Genomic DNA, 22,443 nt, shown 5'->3' on the forward strand with positions numbered 1-22,443 from the left:
AATATATATTTTTATTTTTTTTAGTAAAAAGCTGTTTACATTATAGCATATGCATTGAGGGATGGAGGTGGACCTTCAATTTTCCGACAGAAATATAATGTCAATATGTCATGTATTTACCATACTGTGTTTATCTTAGCTGAAATAGAAGATTGCCTTTTTTTTTTTTTTTAAACATATGATAAAAGTGTCAGTATTCAAAGTCGCCATTCCGAACTGTGTGGCAGATGTGCTAACCACCAGGTCGGCGTGCCAGGGCACTATAATCAGTCATTCACAAAAACAGCCACCCGCCAACACTCAGCCTTTGCCTCTGCCCCGCTTTTTGGATCAAGAGCTCTGCTTCATGTTTTCAAGCATAAATCTCCTGCCAGTGTGTCCACCCACCATGTCTAACGGAGATTTATGCCACACACACACACACACACACACACACACACACACACACACACACACACACACACACACACACACACACACACACACACACACACGATGTGTGGGCGAGATATGTGTGCTAACACACGCTTGTCTTTGACCTTCAAATCATCTCCCAGCTCTTTGTGCTTCCATCTCGTCATTGATACCTTATTAACACGGTCGTCTGGGTTAGTGATGCAAAAGCAAGTCGAGAGTTCGACTTAGCGTCGTTTTGACTTTGGCTACAGTGCAGCTTGAGAGAGTGATGGGGGAAGATTTTTTAGGGCACTGAAATAAAGATGATATGAAAGGCAGCAGATGGTTTAGGGAGAAGAAGTGACAGGAGAGTGACAAAATATTGCAAACGTTTCAGCTGCTGGAAGGAAGCACCTGCTCTCTTTTGTCATCTTTGCCCTCGTTCACGTTTTCTCCGGCTCTTGTTAAAACAACTATCGCGTCATGTCACACCATGTTTTTTAATACGCTAGCTAGAAATAAATGTCTTCTCTTCGATGATGCCTTTTCTCTCCCACAAGAGCGAGCAGTTAAAAAACACGGAGAGAAGGATAATATTGAGATGACATATCTGGCAAGATAATTACATGCTCCCTGTCTTCATGCGGTATCATTTTCCCAAAATAATCCAGCTAGCTAAAATATGCATTATTCTCGTTTTGAAAAAGTCCGAAATTCTCCGCCTCACCTTTTTAATAAAAGGTTTACTGGTACATTTTGATTGCTTTGAGATTCAATGTTAAGCTTACTCCGCATTAAATCAAACTCACACGGTCGAATGAATTCAATTGAAGTAAGTATGCTCAAATGAATTCAGTTTTTGAGATTGAAAATCTGATTTACATTTGACAAAAGAAAAAAAAAAAGCAACGAGGTAATGATTTTTAATATCATCCCTGTAAGATGCATAGCTCAGTGAAACCATTCAATAATATAAAATGTTACCTCAGGAGTACAAATTATTTTGAAAGTGAGATGTAATCAACATTAAAGATGGCCCCTTTGTAATTATTCACATTTACGATGACAGCTTTTTCTGGCGGCTTTGAATATTAGGCGTGTGAACGACTAGCGCACTTTGCTAATAAATCACTGAATGACACCGGCAGCTTTGGGGGACACATAAGGAGAGAGATGAGCTATTACTAAAGCCATCATCTGCACCTGGGTCTTTCCTTATTTAACGTGTCAAAATGTCATTCGCTCAGGTTTGGGCCAAAACGTCTTTGTTCCCAATTTATTTTATTTTATTTTATTTTATTTTATTTTATTTTATTTTATTTTATTTTATTTTATTTTATTTTATTTTATTTTATTTTATTTTATTTTATTTTATTTTATTTTATTTTATTTTATTATTTTATCTTGATGTCATAAATTTATAAATACATTTTATGAATACATTTATAAAATATGTAATAATATATTATAATAATAGTTTATAAATAAAATAAATTTATTTTATTTATTATCTTGATGATTTCAAATACCCGTGACAATATAAAACACTATCTCACTCGACGCAACATTTATTTTCATTAATATACACGACTATATTTGTTGGGCTTTTGCCTGCCTGGAGATTCACCCAAAAAAAATGACCCAGTGACATGCAGGCAAGCAATGTACGCACACACACACACACACACGAGCACACACACGCTGTGTGAAAGATGTCAGCGGTTTCTCCATGCTTGACATTTTTGTTGCTCTGCAGCCAACACATGGAAGCTGTCCAGTGACATTTTCTATCTCTGTCTCTCTCTCCCCCCTCTCTCTGTCTCTACTCACTTGCACCCAAAAAAAAAAAAAACATCTCCCCTGATAAAGCTCCTCCATGCAGCCTGCCCATCTCATCCTTCTCACTTCCTATTTTTAGTTCCCCACAATGCTTCTCACCTCATTGTCACCCTCTTGCCTCCATGTGTCTTACACACACTCACAAATGGACAAACATATGCCTGTGAGTGCATACTCACACACACTTAACATCTCCAGTCTTCATATTTTCACACCCTAGTTCTCATCCAATTCCTTAATTCCTGCTCTCTTTCCCTTCACACGTCCCACCTGTGTCCCCTCGGAGCGACACCGCCAGACGGAAAACGAGTGACTGGCCGTGATTGAAAATCCTGTTTAGCAGTTTTTTCATCAGGCGCTTCTGTTAGTCCTTGTCCCATTTTCCTCTTCTCTCCATTCTTCGTCTATTCCCGCCGGCATGGAGTTCCTGCGTGGTGGCCAACGCTGGCCTCTCTTTGATCCCCCCCCCATAATGCATTGTGATGGCTGTGTCAGCGCTCGGCCCTGATCTCACAGCAACTCTCCAAGAAACAAGCTAAGATCAATAGAGCAGTGCCGTCGGGGGAAAAGGACTCCCTCCACTCTCTGCTCTGCCTGTGTGATTATTTCATTCTTTTAGTATTTATCGTTTCTCTTGTCATAATCCCATCGTCCTTTTTTTTCAACCCACAGTGTTTTGCACATTAAACAAGGGGATGTACTATATCATGGAAATTGGACTTTGTAATTGCACGTGTTGCGTCTCCGAGCTCGCCCGGCTACCGAGTGGGAAATTAAACAAGTGACTAGTAGATTGAAAGAATTGCGTGAGACCCCGGCGAGTAAACACAAAATGCATTTGGGTGTTTTCGGAGCGTCAATGTAGGAGCGACTTCCCCCTTCGCTTGTACGATGATGGCCCTCTGGGTGGTCTGGACGTTGATAAATACCCCAGCACTGAGGGGACTTGCCAGGTGTAAATATGAGCTAGTTCAGTCATTTTTCCTCTGCAAGGAAAAACAAAGTCCAATGTGGGATGGATTTTAGATGAGATTTTTGGTTCAAGATAAGGATAATAATAATGCGTTTTATTTCTAAGGCGCCTTTCAAGGCACTCAAGGTCGCCGTACAGACATAAAATAGCATACGCAGTTAAAAGAAGAAGAAAAAAAAAAAGAGTATAAAAGCAAAGAAACAGGATGAAAACTTTTATGTCGTTACAATTATTATGAATAACATTGAACCTGGTTGAAGCAAAAAAATTTCACAATGTTGTCCGAAAATAATTTCACGCGGAATTAGAATTTAATGAATGAAATTTAACTCATTCACTGCCATTGACGACTATAGACGTCATACAATTTTATTTTATTTTTTACCGCAAGTGAAAAATATCATTCCAACACTGTAACAAAGACATCATTTATGTCTTGATTGATTTTCATAGCTCAAGCTCACTTGACAGTTCTCTCTTGGCTTGTTATGATTTAGCGGACATTCATGAGAGCTTTGAAAGGGCAAAGCTGATTGGATCCAAGGGGCCCCGCATCCCACCGCGTCTCTGCTTACGTTTTAATGCTGCGGAAATGAAACACTCGATTAGTCACTCCGTCTGCCTCAGTCTTGGCTCCCTGCTCCCTGCTCCGACCCACACCCTCGTTTCCGCCGCGGTTGTGCGTAGGTCTTACGTTTTTCGTTGTTGTGTACAGTTCAACGCGTGTGTATTAAAAAGCATCCTGTCGGTCGGCGCTCTTCAAAGCCCGTGGCTGTCACACAGCACATGGGCTGTCATAACAGACCTGACTCCCTCATCTGAGGTTCACGCATGGCTGAGTGTGATTAGGTTAAACACGCTTGCTGAGATGATTTGATGTGATGTCGCGTCGTGCGTGCGCCTGACAGATACGGAAACGGGAGAGGCTGGGAGGGGGTTGTAGGTTTGCGTCACATATGTCCAATGGTTGCGCAGGTGTGTGGAGATTGTGTTTTCTTGTATGCTCACTCGTTACAAAATTAGGTAGACTTGCAAAGTAAATTTCGGAAGTTGATGTTAGTTTTTGAGGTACAGTCATGAGTCACTAAATGTTCTCAAAATGGAAGTTGATAGGCAGAATTGTTTTCCAAGAAGACTTTGTGTTGGGATTGATTTGTGTCAAATATGTTTGGAGCATCATTTGGCTCAAAAACGATAGTGCCTTCATCAGTGATAACCATGCCGCTTTTTTGATTGCCTTTCCCAAACACAATGCGACAAGGTTATTAAAATATTTCTTATTACTAGCGAGTGTTATTTAATCATGACGTGTGAAATTCTTAATTGCGTTTAGTCACAAGTTAATGCTACACGGCATCACAGCTAAGCCGAGCAATAAACGACTGGAATCAAATCGAAACGTCACCTCACTGATAATGAAGATTAAAAATAAGTGAATCTTTGTTCCAGTATTACTTTTAATTCTTTTTAAAGCCCTTTATTGGATGTTCAGATATTAGGAAACTGAACAGCAACAACAACACCCAAAAATGTGTTCATCAAAAACTCGGCTTATCTCCCTCCCCCAAAAAATAGATGGAAAGATAGATAAAAAATGAATAAAAATAGATTATTGTAGTCCACTTTCTGCAAATTTTTAGCATTGACATGCGGCTTAACTATAGGGACTTTCAAATAGACCCAATTGAAATGTTTATAATGTAAGCTGAATACAAATTTTAAACAAATAAGATCACTGTTGATCAAAACTTCGTAAAGCGCGCCAAAATAATTTTCACCTGTTAGCATCATCGTATTTTTGACAAGTCCACAATGACAAAAAGTTTAGCCTTAGCCATTACAGATTTTAAATGATTTATCCCAACTTCAGCACCGGGCGTTTTTCGACCGTAAAATCCTTTGTTCCCCCCCATTTCTTGTGAAAGCACTTTATTTGTTGGAATTCCCCTTAATGTGCTCGTCTTCCCTCCTACTCTTAATCATCCCGTTTTCTTGCAAGTCAGCATATGAGGGCCACCCTTGGCCTGATGCATAAAACGGGAAGTGGTTGAGTCCCTGCTGAGTGGGGTTAGGGCTCATTATGGTTTGATAATGATGTCAAAATGGAGCGCCATCCCACCCTTTCCCTCCATAACACTATCAGTCGGCTTGCAGCAGTGGAGGATAATCCCGCCATTTTAATGTATCACCGCACGCTGCTCCGCTCAGTAGCTCATATCGGTGTCCATGCACGCACACGACACTTTATACGCTGTCTCAACCCTGACACGGATCACCTGCCTGCACGTGCAGCACGGCAGGGACATATTTCAGGATTACCTCAAACACACACACTCCTGAAATGCTCTTATGCTCACAACAAAAAATACTTTCCCACTCACAACTAAAAAACATCCTGTTTAATATACAAGAGTGGGTTCATGTAATAAACGGAAATTTGCATTTCAGAAAGTGAGCTACACCAAATCTTTAACCTATAGGCACATACGTCGTAAGACGAGACGCACACCAACATGATTTATTAAGACAGCTGATGACAAATGTGTCCTCTATGCTGTCATTTGTCTCTATTGAGCTTCAATTGTCTACTTTCTATCACCAGAGGGTGTGTGGGAGGCGGCGCTGTCTATACGGTCTGAGTGTGTGTGTGTGTGCGCGTGTGTGTGTGGTCGTAAAGTGGGGTCGGGTGTCCTTGACACAAATGAGGAAAATAGTCAATCAACGCTCTCTCATTCACATACTGCCGTCTATTTTCACTCCCTTTCCAACGCGTCAAACGCTCCAGGTAATGACCGTTTCGTTTTGTTTTGTTTTTGTGATGCCTCAACATTACTCATTTGATCCGCCCACCATCTTGCAAACTGGAGCTCATATACATGAGGAAAATCATCTTGCAAGCCAGTATATTTACAAAAAAAAAAAAAGGTCCGTTTGCACCGTTGTGGGCGTGAACACATAAATCAGTCTATGAAAATAGTCTTTTGGATTAACTGCTGTACGTCATAAAGTCATCGCTTGAAGTGCTGCCCCAATAATAATAAAGGTTGCCTTTGAAATCCCCTTTACACGGAGAGACTCAACGGATCTATTCATTGTAGCTCTCTGATCATTTCTGGCCTACCTCAGTGCTCGGGATCAGACAACTCGATGTCCGCCAGACAAGAAACGACATCAGAGAGTAAAGTTAGTCGCGGCCGTGACAGAGCCATGCCAGAAAAGGAGCGCAGCGAATGCCTGCGAGGGGAAAACAGAGGCGGAGCGACGACGGACCGATAGTGGGAAATAGTCGAGAAACATAAAAGAAAATCGAGCCAGTGATGCAGTAGAGGATTTCAATTCTGACTCATACTTTAGTGAACCACATATCAGCATCTTCTTTCGATCCATATTGGATTATACGCTGTATAGCTAGAGCAAGTAGTCATCACGCATTTTAGGACCAAATCTGTTTCGCTATTGTAGCTTGAATGCTAATATCTAGCATGTCATCAAAATTCTCCATGCTTTTCTATCGAAACCTTTTCTTAGCTGCTTTTAAATGAGTAATCAGTGTTAGATTGCGGCAGAGCTTGTCAGACTGAAAGCCCAATTCTGGAACTTTCTCCATCAGTTTAGTAGCTCAAGGTCTCTGCATCGCAACGGTTTATCCTCCACTCATGCAAATGATCCACTGAATCCCCCCGCAGTGCGCCGCTTCAAAAATGGATGCAAACTCATTCAAGTTGCACATTTCCAACATCGGCGTGCGCTATTAACATTCAAGCACCCTAAAGCTGTCGGCGTTAGCTCGAACGCACACTCACGGGCGGATTCTAGTTGTTTATAGTCGCATAAACCGTACTAACACCCTCTTGTTCTAAATAAAAAGTAGTACGAGAAGCCATCAAGACAAATCGCCGAGTCGGCGTAGGCTCGCCGCGCTCAAATGAACTTAATACTCGCATATAGATATAATTGTTAATATATGAATGCTGTGTTTGGCTGTCATCCTTCTCTGCGTCTCAAGCTGTCTCTGCGGCGGGGTGTCATTGACGAGCTCGCAGAGGATATAATTGGCGCCGGCCCCCATGTGGCACTCTGATGACACTCGATGGTATTCAAGGGCGTACAGATGTAAACAAACACGCTGCCGCCTTAACACACAACAGCCCCCTACGTCGTTTCACTTAACGGCGACTCGGCGGGATCCCACGATACTCATTTTGGCATCGCGACGATTTTCCAGCTCGCTTTTAAACTCTTCGTTCATTTATAGAAGCGCTTGGTCGTATATCACGACAGCAGTGTTTGAATGAGAGATTAAAAAAAAAAAAAAAAAAATTAACCTAAATTAAGTTTATTCTCATTTTTGTTTTTTGTATAGGCAGCAAAAAAATGTGTCATCAATTTGGTTCTAATTTAGCACTGTTCGTTCCATTTTACAGCACTGTAGCTGTTGAATTATTGCCATTGTGGCTGGGGCGCTGTCCATGGTGCTGAAATCCTCGCAACCTAAAATGACGGTTTGGCAACCGATTTTTCTCTTGTAAAACATACCCCAGGCTCAAACAATTTGAACTGGCATCATATTTAATACTTCCCCATCCATTTTCTCTCTTTTTACACCACATTGCCGCTCTTTCTCTCATTTCCATAATCACCTTCTCACTTCCACTTAGTCCATCTTAGGTTTCTCTTCTCCTGCTACTACTTCCTTGCAATATTTCCCAATCTTCTCTGTCCTAACCCCTTTTCCACTTAAAGCCACATTTTTGAATCGTTGCTCAGTCCAAAGAGGTGCGTGCACTTGTGTACGTCTCTCTGTGATGTGTTCAGGTGACGCAAGCGAGTTTGTAAGCATACATGCAACCATCTGCCAATGGACTAGGAATACGAGGACGCATAAACATGTGAGAGCAGGTGTGTGTGTGTTACATCCGTGTGTGTGTGGAACAGGGTGTCTGTCCTCAGGGTAGCTCTACCCACTAGAAGAGAGGGCAGCAGCTGACCAGCTGTCCCCCTCGCAGCTAGCAGCATGTCGGCTCTTCTCTTTGCTTGTCTCTCATCACCTCTCCTGCTTGACCCTCTCTTTTAAACTCTTTTTTATGTTTTTTTTTGCTAGCTTCATCATCTCGATCCTCTTTCATCGACTGTAACATAACATGACCTATTTCTTTCCTCGCGTTCCTCTCCTCCCTCCCCCTTCTCTCTCTCTCTCTCTCGCACAAACATTCCTCAAATTTTACATCCTGCAGGTTTTATCCCGCCCTTCATCTCTTAAGCAGTATCAAAAATATCTCAGCCTCAAAACATGCTCAGGAGAGCAAAGGAGGGAAAGGAAGTCGGAGGATTTAGAGGATTTGGCTCCAGTCTTCAAACTTGAGATGTTTGGTCTGCGTTCAATGGTGTCATGTGACTTGCATCTTGACGCCCATATCTAACCGCTTTTATCTTCATATATATTTATTTCAGGATCACAAAATGATTTATTTCAAACTGAGGCCTCTGACAAAGTAATGGACTGTGTGGGTCCCCCCCCCCCCCCTCCTGCCCCTCTATTTGGCCTGGAGGATTTAAATGATTTTAATTAAGAGGTACTTATGCATAGACAGCTGACACAGCATGATCTCCAAGACTTCATCTTCTTGCCCTCACTCACTCTGTTGCCTCTACTACTGCTGCCAACAAGCTTCCATTCTTGAACAGTTAAAAAAAAAAAAAAAAAATCCAGCCCACTTTGGATTCAGTGAGAAAAAAAATGAAGAATACGTAAAATTTCCGAGTGGAAAGAGCGTCATCAATCTTCAAACGATAAACACAAATAGCGCAGTATGAGTGCTTCTAGTGATAAAATTATCCACGTATATATCTTCTTAATCCACTGAATCAACAAACAAAATATGCAGGCTATGCTGTCCTAATTGGAAAATGCACAGCGCTAAACTTTTTTTTTTTTTTTACCAGATTGTTATAGACAAATCGGTGAGGGAAAGCCGGGGGAGTAAAGAGGGGAGAATTAAATAGCAGGGGAAGAAAGGAAAGCGGCGCAAGATAGAAAGAAGAGTGCTAATAAGCACAGCATGGGGTGAAAATGAGGCCAAAATGTGTTTGTAGCCATGGTGGGAAGATGAAAGTCAAGTTAGTTTATTGTTTGTGAGTAAACATCACATGTGAAATAAGAGGAGGATGAATGATAGATGAATGGATGTATACGAGGTCTGTATGACTCACTTTCTCTGCATTGTTGTTTATGTAACGATCCTTCGTCAGCCGTGACGCAATATGATTCGGCTCGGTGGCGCATGCCATACATACGTCAATCGACGACACGTATGTCGGGCGACAAATAGTTCATATTGAAATGTTTTTGAGAATGAGAGCAGATGTGACGCAGCGGGGACCTTTTGTCCTTTAAATTAACTTGCCTGCAGTTGTCAAAAATGAGTCCTCGGGAACTTTTGATTTCATTTTATTTCCCTGTGTGTGTGTTGTCAGAGACGAAAGAGGAAAAACAGATGGGTCACTCAACATTCACTCCGTGGGTTGGGACCTGGAATTGGGCGAATTAAGTTTTGATTAAATAGGACTAGTCTGGTGTGGAAACTTAGTAAATAAATAATACAAAATAAAACCAATAATAAAATAAAATTAAAACAATTAAAAAAAAAAAAAGATAAAACAATAGATAAATAGATAAGTAGATAAATAAAATTGGTTAACACATGTGAAAGAGGTGACTACTGAGTCTTTTGAGATGGTGCAGACATCATTTTTAAGTCGTGAGCTATAAAGTAAGTGTCAAATGTTCTTCTAATTTAAGTGGCTTTACTTTCACTTAAAAAAAAGTCTAATCTGCGGTTCTAATCTTGAGTTTGCGTTTTTGGTTGTTTTTTTTTGCTGCAAGTGTCTGTACTTCTACTTTTAAGTACAGCTCGTGAGTACTTTAGCCACCATTGAATATTTTGCCGCCCCTCAGTCTTTCGACTTTCCCATCCAGTCTGTCAGAACAGCGAACAAATGGAGATTGTACACTCCGCTTATCTTTGATAATAGATGACAAAAGCATTACAGCTTTGTCGCCTCATTTCTCATCAACTTCCCTCTCATTCTTCTGCTTTTGTAGAGTCTGCTTGTTATTTCTATTCATGCATCACCCCCAAAAAAATCACATGAAACCAAAGGAAAAGACAAAATGCGCCGTAGTCATCTTTTGAGATCTTGCATGATGTCATACATAAATTCCATTTCGGAAGATCTCATCTTGAGTGTGTTGTTACATCGCTCTGTCCCGTTCCCCTCGTATCTCTCACCAAACTAAATGGCCAACAATGCCTTGTCAGTTTGAGGGTGAGCTTTAGTGTGACGACTGACCGTTGTTGGAGCGTAACGCCCTGGCCGAGATCCCGTTGGTCCCTATAGGGTGCTGTATTCCGGTTCCATCTACAACTCCCGCCTCGCCTGGCTGCTTCAGCAGCTCTGTCAAAGTCCTGAGGAGGAGGGGGAAAAAAAAGGTTACATAAAAAGCAAAGAAGGGGAAAAGCGACAATTAGTGTTGATGCTAAAAATCTGAAGGCTAAAATGATGAGGAATACATTTATTAGGAAAATCCTGGAGATAAATCGCCTAGTGTCCATCTTCATAAAGCGACAGACTCTTACAGGAAGTTCTTTTGAGTTCTTGTCAAGAAAGTGAATTCAAAGATAAAAAGGAATACTCTGGGTGTTTGTCGAAAAGTGAGTTTCCCCTCGCCATCTTTTGTTGTTGGCTGCCTTTGAACAAGTTCAGAAACAAAGTATTTGGTGAAAGAACCTACACCAGCAGATAAAAGTTTTTTTTTTTTAAAAAACACTAACTATATTTTAATAAATGTTTGATTTGTTGAGTGAGCTTCATCCTGGAGTTGCATTTTTCTAAAGAAGCAGAACTTGAGTTGAACTGAATATTTATTTTAAATTGCGGCCTTCTTTTCCCCAACCAAAAAAAAATATATATGACTTTGTGTCAATGATGTCATTAGCCTTGCAAAATGTAACATCCTAATTACAAGGCTGGGTCAGCATTTGTGACCCTCCCCGCAGATTCATGTTTGACATTTGACAGCGAACACAATCAAGCGACCACGTTTGTTATGCTTCTAAATGAGGGCAGAGATTGAAGAGCGCAGCCATGAAGAACATAATGTTATCGCTTGGCCTCGCGTCGGCTCGTCGCTCGCCCATTCTCTTTCATCTGGTTAATATCTGTCCGCTTCCATTGCGCTTTTTCCGTCTGTCTTGCTCTCTTTTCCCCCAGCTCTCATTTTGCATGGTAATAAAGCCAGCTCTGTGCCACTTCCCCCTCCCACTCGCCATGTTTCCGGAGACGTAAAAAAGCACTTGTTATTCTCCAGATATGTCCCAGGGAAGATCTTCTCTTTCCTGTCTATCTCATTGTCTCGGTGTCCCACTTCCGACGTCACTCCCCCCCCCTCCCCTCCTGTTGTTGCGCAATGCTTCATTTTCATTGCTGCTTTATACCTGTCTGACTTTTTCCCGTTTTGTCATCTCGTTCTGGATTGTCCCCAGTGTCTGGAATATTGCGCTTGAATAAACACCATATGTTGCTTTTTCCACTGCAATTAAAATTGTAATCTTGACATTTTTTTATTGATCTACTGGAGTTCTCTAACCTTTTAACAAAATGTTTTGTCCTTAACAAAATAGGGAAGACCTTTCGACAAAATATTATATTGATCCTGGGCCATTTTGACAGTGTTATTATCATTGTCATATTATTCCACTGATAAACATGACGCCCACATACTAAAATCAGCAAACGACTCTAGTTGTAATCCACAAGTTAAATATTTGTCTCGAAACACACCGGCGTATTGTTTGCAATGTTCCAAATAAAAAATGAAGGCAAATATTTCAGCAAGAGATTAGCCTCTAATAAGCGTCCAAAAACCTCTAATGACAATTTCACACTTGTTAGAAAAAAACTCACGGCTCTCAATTGTGATAATAAATAAGACCACAAGTCACTCATCCTAATAAAAGTCATATTTTCTGATAATGGATGGGTAAAAATAAGAACAAATTGAGTCGTCATACTTTTTTTTTCCCCAACAACCCGCAGCAACACGTCATTTTTTTCCTCTATTAAGCATAATAAAGCTTAAAAAGCGGCGACGGCCTTTCCATCGAGCTGTTGGACGGTGCACACTGAGTAACGTGCCTAAATAACAGTTCATCCACTTTTGGTGTCATTTAACCGATACTGTGATATTAGCTAGCGCTTGATGATAACATGAAATACTTATTCCAGCTTTAATGTCAAACAGATGTCAGCAGAAGAGCAAAATGAGCGCCAAAGGAACCTTCCAATCACTTTTTAATGCGGGTGATGTTCGAGATCAATTTCACGATAACTGCTACTGTGGTACCAGTTGGCCATTGAGGTCGTTTGGTGAAGGTTTGCAGTTAACAAGGTCTGATGGAGTTGAATGTCAGCGGCGACGGTTTGGGCGGAATTGCGTGCAAAGAACTATGAATCTAATCTGCCTTTTAATTGGAATAATTAGATGTTCAGCCGAGCATTTTTGTGCAGTGGAAGGAAGTGGACGTGAGGAGTATAATTTGGATCGCTAGAAATAGATACGGACCAACTAAATGGAGTGAAAAGCTATCGTTGTCTTATTCGGAATAAAAGTTAGACCTTTTGGTCTGTGATTTCAATTCTATACTCTAATTCCCAGTGGCAGTGCTAGAGGGGGGGCTATGGGGGCACTGTTCCCCCCTTTTTGCAGGTTCCAGGCCAGGGCTGTTGTTTTTTCTGTGAATTTTTGAAAGCATTTTTGGGGTTTGTTAAAAAAGAAAAAAAAATCCTTGCCCCTGCTCCCTGAAGAAAAACAAATCCTAGCTCTGCCAGTGTGTGGTGACCCAACTAAACACTTAACATCCTTGTTGTTGTTATGACGTGAGCAAAATCCTGCATGATTAACTCATTCACCCACATTAGCCTTTCTTTTTTTAAGAGCGGAGGAGAGAAGGCCAGGCCACCACACTTTGGTTTGTAAATGGCATAACACAAAGGGTGAAGAAGTCAACCACTGTGAAAACAAACAGCTACAGCGAGTTGCAAGTTGCGCATGATCATAAGAATGTGGCGTGCTTGTTGTATAACTAAATATGCACCCCCCCTGTTCTGAATTGCTAAAAAATGCTAAAAAAAAAAGCGAGAAAAACGCCCCCCTCTAGTCATTGAATACGACATTCACTATTGTGCACACGTAAACACACACACACACACACATCAGTTCCTGGGGGGCGTATAATATAACACAGCATTTTGGAGCTGAATCACTCCTCACTGTCACAGCAGGTTAGTGTGGGGTAAACACCACCCACAGATCATTCCAAGGGCTGCTAACCCAATGTGGACGGAAACATGGAGGCAGATGTGGTTTTTTTTATACACAACAAAAAGTCCAGCACACAATAAAGCAACAGTGACTCTACAGCAACATTTGGTCCCATTTAATTGGCTTCGATCATAACTCCAAATATCACTTTCATTGTTGTAATTGGAAAGTCAATAGAATATTCAGTGTGTTTGAATGACTGTTTTCTAGGTTTACCAAAGCTGCTTGGAAAATCTGTAATGCGATTAACTTGGATTTTTGTCTGTTAAGCTTTTCTTTTTTTTTTTACCCCCCAAGCATTCAATTCAAGCAAATGGTGTTTATATTTGTAAATAGTATGCAGCATTTATAATAAGGTCCAAAGCAATGCTCAAGTTGTCAATTTGTTCTCATCTACTCATCATATAAAATGAATAGTAGCCCACCACTGTGATCAAAAGGAAACCCCACAATCACACACACACAAAAATGCACACACAAGGTCTTTTTGCCAAAAGTAGGCTAAGTGAACACTCATCTGATACACTGGTCTGTGGGGGCAAACTAGCATTTGTACACCAACACACACTGCAGACATAGTTGTGCTATGGCTGCCAGATAGTGCTCCCTTGTAGGCTTGGTACAGAGCCTGGATCCATCTCCCACCCTGCTGTATTCCTATTAGAGCTGACAGCTGCCAAATAATGTCCCTTGGCATGGCTGAGTGGCCGCCAAGCCAGGGCCTGTTTATGCTCATGCGCTGTCTCGGAGCCACGATCATGACACACTAGAGGCCGTTCCAAAATCTTGCATTCCTTCGGGAATCCACCTAAAATTCAACATGTATTTTTTTCCACCTGCTGATCGATAGCAATGCTAAATTTCCCATTGGCTAATTAGCATGGGCAGTTGGCTAAGTTTTAAAACACATATGCATATATATATATTTTTTTTTCGTGGTTGCATCTTGTTGAGACAAACTGGCAAAAAGAAGCCAACATGCTGCAGGCCCAGTGAACCAGTCAGTGCCAGGCTTGCAGTGCTGAGAAGGCGGCGTTGGTAAATATGATGTCATCGAAAATACCATATGTCACCTTCTGAGTCACTACCCCCCGTTCTCATTATTTTTAGGGTTTGGGATGATTTTAGAAACAACCAAAAGCACTCCCATGGGTTCATTTTGCTCAAGGGACTTATTCTGTAACACGCAGCAGCATGATGACGCACACACAGCCCACGCATCAATTTGCCTACACATACACACAAACCTAGACTTGCGTGCATCCACATTTTTCAACAGAAAATCAAATTGCCAGGCTTTTGGCATTATTGATGATAATCAATAATGCTGTGATGATGCTGTGATACTGTCATCCATCACTATTCTGTATTACATTGCTCTGTTTTCATCAGCTCCGCATTGCCGTCTTAACCTCTTAAATAACTCGTATACATACTCTTGGATGGCAAACGACTTAATATATTTATTATTTAATATATTATTTTAGTTTTTTTACCCCCATTCCAAGCCCCTGAAATATTTTATTTTAGTACTAAGTGATTAAGAAAATATATACACTGTAAATAAATTAAAAAAGATAGAATATATATATATATATTTTATATGTAACTTTAATGTTTAATAACAAATTCTCACCCTACGAAGGAGAAAATAAATCACTTGTCACCCGTCAGGGTCAACATCTCAACCATCCATCGTTGTGAGATGCCTTTTGAAAAGATCAATCCTCCCTTTCATGTCATTTATGATGGCGCTTGCTTCGCCATCATACACAGGCTGTACATGTCATGTAAAATGTGTCAAAGTCACGGCCACCGTGATAAATTACTAACTAGCTTGTCATCGGTGTCCTGTGGAGACGCTGGATCATGAAATGCAGAGTTAAGTGACCTTGGATTACAACCTCAGGCAGGGACGTGTGTGACCCGTGTGAGTTATTCACCTGAGGCGCACTTTTTTTTAAATGAAGGTGAGACACGCGTTTGTTCGCAAAGCAGGCATGTGTTATTATTTTCTCGATTTTTGGAGGCTTTGGAGAAAGAACTATTTGTGGTGGAGGGAATCCAGCTTAGCTACTATTCCCTTAATGTTTAATTTAAAACAACGTATCTGTCACTTCTGGGTCCAATATGTTGAAACCGAGAGCGACCTCGAAAAGCCGCGTCGTCGAAATGACTCAGCGGCCACACATATTGCCTTCACGGTGCGTTTACCTCAAAGTTCTACAAAAGGCGCACGAGAGAAATAACAACAGTCCCTGGGTAGGTACTGCAAGGAGTGTCAAGTGCGGTGTAATATAGTAATGGATCAACAGGCCTTGCCAAAAGTCTCGGAACGAAATGAACACATCACTCACTTACGCCCCCGCATGGGTAGTAAGTCTTGTCTTTGACCCCCCCCTACCACGTCACATGACCAAGTGAAGACTTGTAATCTATCAAGCTGTCCCAACTGTATGCCGCTCATGTTTTTGCGCTACGCGACTGATTCCCTTCCATCTGTTTTCTTATATCGAGTACGAGGAACTGTGCTGCAAAAAATTTTTTGTTATATATGTATATATTAGAGTGCTGCTTGTTAAAATGAAAGTGACATTTCTGTGGATGTTTGCACGACTATTCTGAATTGAATAGAATTTAGTGGAAAGTGCTTTTTTGTTTTAAATTTTGCACGGCAATAATGAGGCTTTGATTTAAAGTTGCTTTCAGAATTATGTTGAATATTCCGCCTTTTTCCTTTGTTGCGCAAGGCCCATATCAGAGGACCTGCTAATCGAGTAGGAGTGGTGGTGGTAGATAAATGGAGTGAAAAGAATATAAAACGTACCCGCTGAGTTCTTTTCTTTGATTAAATGCCAATTTTAACCAATCTTTTCTCCCCATCAGTTAATCTCAATCCCTTCCTTTCTTTCGTTCTCTCTCGACACAGTAGTCTGCCTTGTTCCCTTTTGAATTACGCTCGAACTGATCTCGCCGTTCCTTGTTTTCTCACACGGACATTGTCCCTCTTTCCTACTCTCGCTCTCCTATTGTCTCACTTTTTTTTTCCTGTCTTGCTTTCTCCTTCTCTCTCTCTCACTTCTCTCTCTCTCTGTGTCTCTATCTCGCTCTTTCCTCCGTTACGTGTGCTGTTTAGCTGCGCTTAGCTTCACCTGTCAGCTCGGATCAGAGCTGTGGAGCAGCAACATGACAAACTGTCCTCTGATTCACTCACCGACAACACACACACACACACACACACACACACATATACACACACACTTGTAGCATCTTCAGCCCTTCCTAGCTTTCTTTGCTTGGTTTATTGCTGAGAGTGGATACAATGTACTCTTATCTAAAAATTCAATTTAAATAGCCACACTCTTGACCCCCTCTTCATTTTCACTCCATCTTGTCTTATTAGCAACATATGGATCATTTGCTTATGTTGTCCAGTTTATTGCAGACTGAAAACATATATGCTACTCCTAATATCAACAAAGCCTCCTATCTCACTGGGAAAATAAGACAGACATGCACCACAATAGGATTTGATCAATTTTCCTTTCGTGAGAGGAAAACCCCCATAAATCCACGTAACGGCCGCAGCTCGGCTAGTCGGAAGCTCATCACGTAAAGGGACACGGGGAGTTGGAGGTAAATAGTGAGAGAAAGTGAAAGTGGCATAAAGAGATTTAGAGGCAAAGTGAAGTGTAAACAACCGCTCATGATACACCGAGTGCTTATGTGAATGTGTAAATAATTCCGTGACACGTGAGTGAAGATGTAACGCACGCATGAACCGTTCGGGTCGATATAGTCAATTAAATTGTTCATCTATATATTGCTCTCATCGCATTCAGATATTTTACTAAAGAGATTCAATTTAGTTTAGGGTTTGGATAAGGGTCTGAGTACAGAAATTTATTTTCATTGTCAGTTTTTATGAGAGTTTGCAGCTATCTTACAATAAAGACGTTGAGGTCGGGTGAGCCCATTCGTTACCGCCATTTTTTTTTTTTTGTAGCACGCAGCATTAACTGTGACTTTGCATAACTTTGTGCTCGGGTTCGGAAGGTGCTATTGTCGCATCTTCTCGGCCCCTCCCCTTCTTAAATGAAAGCAGTTAACATCTGTTAGGACATCCACTGCCTTTGAGCCACAATGTGTGTTCAGCATATAGAGAAGGCTGCGTCCTTCTTAAGATTTATCACGCTCATTTGTGCAAAGAGAGGCAACAGCGGTCGTATGTGGCTGGAATGGAAATGCAAAAGATCGGTAAACAGGTGAACGGACAAGTGAGGAATAGCTCTCCAGAGACTGCGGCACAGAGAAGAATATAAATCAAATAAAATATATCATTAATATAAATAAAATATTTAATGAATATAAATAAAATAAAATATATATATGTTGTAGACAAAATAAAATACATTTTTAGCAATGAGGATGTCAACAAGCCCACTTTCTGTGCTACTCTGCATCCCCCCCCCCCTTCCCATGTAACCATATGCTGTCCTTCTTTTCCTTGTCTTTCATGGCACCTTTCTATGAGCTTGTTTGTCACGTGCAGTTTCTCAAGACAGCTGTCTGCCTTATTTCCTCCCATCTATCTTTTAACAGCCGAGTCAGGCTGGATTTATTGCTTATGGCAGGATCAGGTAGTTTCAAAAGCTTGTTTTTGGGAGGCGAAATGGAATCATTTGGACTTTTTACCCAAAAGATGAATCATTCATTGAATAATGATTGGATTAATGATTAAAAATGACTACAATTCTCATATGTCATGTCTGTCTACAGACCAGTGGAAGCAGATGTCGGAGTGAAGGATGAGGGAGTGAAAATGGGAAGCAAGATGATGGATTGCAAAAGAGATGAGTGGTGAGGAGGAGGAGTGGATGGATAAGGTAAGTTGGATTTTGACCATCACGCCTGATTTGGAATGAGGAATCTCACACTGTCCTGTTCTTTTTTCTATCGCTGTGTTGTTATTTCACGGCAGCCCACCATGATTTAATTTGTCTTTTTCTTCCTTTGCTTCCTTTTTTTTCCCCCCTTGTGCCAATGTGAGACTTGACTTTGAGATATTGACCTCATAAGAATGCAACACTGCTCGGCCACGTTTTGAAGTTTCTTCTTGGTGCAAAGGCAGCAAGAAATAATCAGTAGAAAGGAGAAAGCGGTGTCATTTGGAAGAAATATGGTGTCAAACACTTTGGATGACCTCAGTTGCTCTTGCCAGCATATTTAAAACAGAGATAGACACAGAGACATCGTCTAATTGGGATTAGGCTCGAGCCATTCCGGAGAAAAGCTCCAATTGCAGGAATGTGTAAAATAAAAATAATGATGACTAAGAATCTTGACATTTAGGAACAAGAAACTGCTTGTTTTTCTCATTACGGGATGTTCGAATGTGTGTCATCAACTATTTCTTTTTTTTCTTCCGGCTCATCTGAAAAGAAATGGTGCATTTAAAAAAAATAAGTCTTGTGACACGGGACGCAAAGTATAACACAAATCATAAAAATAGTATAAAAAAAAATAGTTACAACTTGTCAAACCCTAACAAATTTTTATGTCATTATTATTGTCTCCATGAACAATACTAGCGTATATTTCGATTCATACATGGACTTGAAGGTATTATATAGCACATAGACGCTCTTACTGCTTACCACTTTGCATGCTTCAGCAAGCAGCGCCATGTAAGCTGTTGATTTTCTGTCACTACCACTTGTAGACAGTGTCAATCTCCTCTGGAACAAGACCGTTATCAGGACCATCGGAGTGCAAATGGAACCCGCCTTGGACCGACCTCAACGCATATAGTACATACGAGTCCATCCAAGACTCAGTCCAACATAAAAAAAAAACACTCATAGGAAGGAAATCACAAAGAACTCCCAGTCTTAAATATCTTGCAGCGTTTGAGAATTGTTCAAAAATATAATCGTAGTAATGCGGCGTGGGGATTTTCACTCATGTGAAACGATTATTTTTATAAATGCAGATTTAATTCCACTTTTTACACACGCCGCTTTGCATTTTTATTGAACATGAAGTAAGGGAGCTGAATGACATCATGGAAGCTGCAGTCCATAAAAGCAACACACTTACATTTTTATCATATGGTTGTTTTTTTTCCCCCCACATTGCATATGATTAATATGACCACATGGATCCTATAAAAATTGGACTATGCTTTGTAAACGTTGGACCATCTGTCATGCACACGCGGCCAAAGATTGGAAACGCGATTTTTGCTTTAATGTGAAAATAAATAAGGACAGGATACATTAGCAAATTTGCAGTTGAACGTTTATATGCATCTTCAATGTGGAGATGTTCAAAACAAAATGAAATTTTAATCCAGAAACAGTTACTAATAATTCAACGAAGGACGTTTCTGTCCTCTGATTGACTTTGTAAGTGCTTCTTGACAATAGTTTGTCCCTCGTGTCTTTTGAAGATACCGAGGAACATCACAGACGGAAATAATCATTATCATCCGCTCCGAATCCCCGCAAGAATTATTATTATTATAAAATCTTTATTATATTAAGAGCGTGCAAATCTATTTTCCCAAACAGTTGCACCATCAAAGAATATTTTCAAACAAGAGACTAGCGCATCCTGGGGAATTAATTTAACAAGTTGTTTTTGTGAAATAACATCAACTTGTTTAGTTTTTTTTATCTCTAATTTCTCTTTCATTTATAGTCTGCTTCACTGCCCTCTTAGATATTTGCAATCATTTCGAAACATTTAAAGCTGATCCCCATCAAATGTAATTAACTTTGGAAAAACAAACGTGTTTTCAAGCGGCGGCGGCGCCCAGCACGGGCGCTGAAACTCGTGCTGTGGCTCGAACCGTTTGAGAAAAGCGTAACGGTGCGAGCGCTCATCGCTTTGCTGTAAACACCTGTCACAAGCGATGATGAAAAGTGCCACTGGGGCTGAACAATAAAAGAAATAGAAAGCGCTGAGGATGAAATACAATACAGTAAAGCAATCCAATGGCCTATGGAAAAGGCTCTTTGGATCCCCTGTGAGTCATTCAATTGGTTGTGCCCTTGAACGCAAAGCTCTTTTGGGGAATAACTTATGATGACTTGGGTAATGCTATTAAAATGAAAGACAGCAACGTTACTCTACCCGGGTGTGTTTGAAACAATGTAAACGCCAATAAATTCAACGGCAAACTTGTTCCCCGAACAAACAAAAGAAGAAAAAATCATGTGGCTGTTTGATAATAGTTATAAAATAAATATATATATAAAAAATATATATTTTTTAACATTTAATCCACATCTTCTATAATTTCTCATGAGAGTTAAACTCAAAATATTTTGACTTAACTTCATAATTCAATGACTTTTTTGCATCACGCTATTTTTGTTCGTCGATGTAACAATTCAACCCACTCATGACTGACGTTGGCTGTGATCACACCCGCAGCGGCGCAGCCGTCCCTCTGTTGAGTTCAATTTAATTTGTAAAACATCTTATTGCCCTTTGTTTTCTCTTTACATTCACCATATTGAAGTTTAAACTGTAAACCTTTAACTAGCACAGAAAAATAAACCAGCTATTGTATTTTAGTAAGTTCTCTACATCTAAGTATGTCAAGACTTAGGAGTTCGTAACTAGCTTAAAAATATTTGGTATATAACAACCCTCGACTGAATCATATATCAAAGGATCCGATTTATTTTTAATGTTGTCGCCAACAGACGACGAGCAAAACAAAAACAGCCTCTTGGGAGATGAGGGGAAGTGCATGGGGGGGCGGGGGGTGGGGGGAGTGATGCACAGCTGTAATGAGAAGTGTGTGTGTGCATACGTGCGTGTGTGTTGGGTGTTGGAAGTTTTACATCATTGCACGGCTGACTGTTGTGATTGCCTGACCCAAGGTTTCAGCGCATTAGCACCTTAACAGCTTTGTGGCGAGATTTATTTTATCCACTGCACCTACGTGGTACAAACGCAGGCGTGCATAGTGACGAACGGACCCTTCCTTGATCGCAGCTGGGAGGAAGTTCCAAACAATCAAAGGTTGAGAGTGAATTTTGATAGCGTGATTGACGTGCAACAATAAGCTCTTTTTTTTTTTTTCTGAATGGAAACGTATTTCAGTTCAAGATGTTGTACAAGTGGGTGAACCTGAACTAGGGCCCGTTCCTGTGCTTATGTGGGTTCCATCTTAAGATAATTGAAGACTCCAATTCAAATTCTTGTTCTCCCCCCTCAACTTGAAATAGTTCCCAGGTGTCCTTATAGGAGCACACGTGACATGTTTTCCTTCTAAATGCCCCAAAGGATAAATAGTTACATCACTACATACAATTTCCACTTCAAAGTGAACCATCCTGTCTAATGCAAATGAAAACGCAGTCCACCCCTCCCCCTATACTGCAGGGCCAATGCTAAATATGGCTTTTGTTACCGTGACGCCAAAGAACACACCAAATACCTTCAGAAGCTAATGCTAATCTATTGTGCATTGTGCATTGTATTTTTGAATAGAAGTTGTGCATCCATGACATTGCGATGTGTTTTAGAATGTGACATAGCCAACTACTGGTCCGATGTGGGAATTACAGCGTTCTTGTTCCCTTCAGGAGGTTTTGCATAAATTTGAGGTAATTGTTAATAGTAGCATGCTTTGCACAATGTTGCAATACATGTCATATGGGTTTAATTTATATTGATATATATATATTATTTCTATTATTATTTGCATATCCGAGGATAGCATGTGGCAAGAGCTGCCATCTTTAATTATGATATGGGTGTCACAAAGCCAGGATTAATCAGTCAGTACTGGTGTCTGGCAGTCCTCTCTCTCTTTCTCTCTCTCTCTCTCTCTCTC

The 22,443-nt window shown here is 40.6% G+C and overlaps 1 protein-coding gene across 1 annotated transcript in view; it reads right to left on the reverse strand.

Annotated features, from left to right (window-relative positions):
• Window positions 1–22,443, reverse strand: part of LOC133170220 (protein shisa-8) — a 34,555-nt gene that overhangs the window by 10,764 nt on the left and 1,348 nt on the right. The window contains exon 2 of the mRNA XM_061302953.1: window positions 10,559–10,674. Within this exon, the coding sequence (XP_061158937.1) occupies window positions 10,559–10,674 (116 nt within the window). The remainder of the gene's footprint in view (window positions 1–10,558; window positions 10,675–22,443) is intronic.

This window comes from Syngnathus typhle, linkage group LG17, assembly GCF_033458585.1.
Source record: "Syngnathus typhle isolate RoL2023-S1 ecotype Sweden linkage group LG17, RoL_Styp_1.0, whole genome shotgun sequence".
NCBI lineage: Eukaryota > Metazoa > Chordata > Actinopteri > Syngnathiformes > Syngnathidae > Syngnathus > Syngnathus typhle.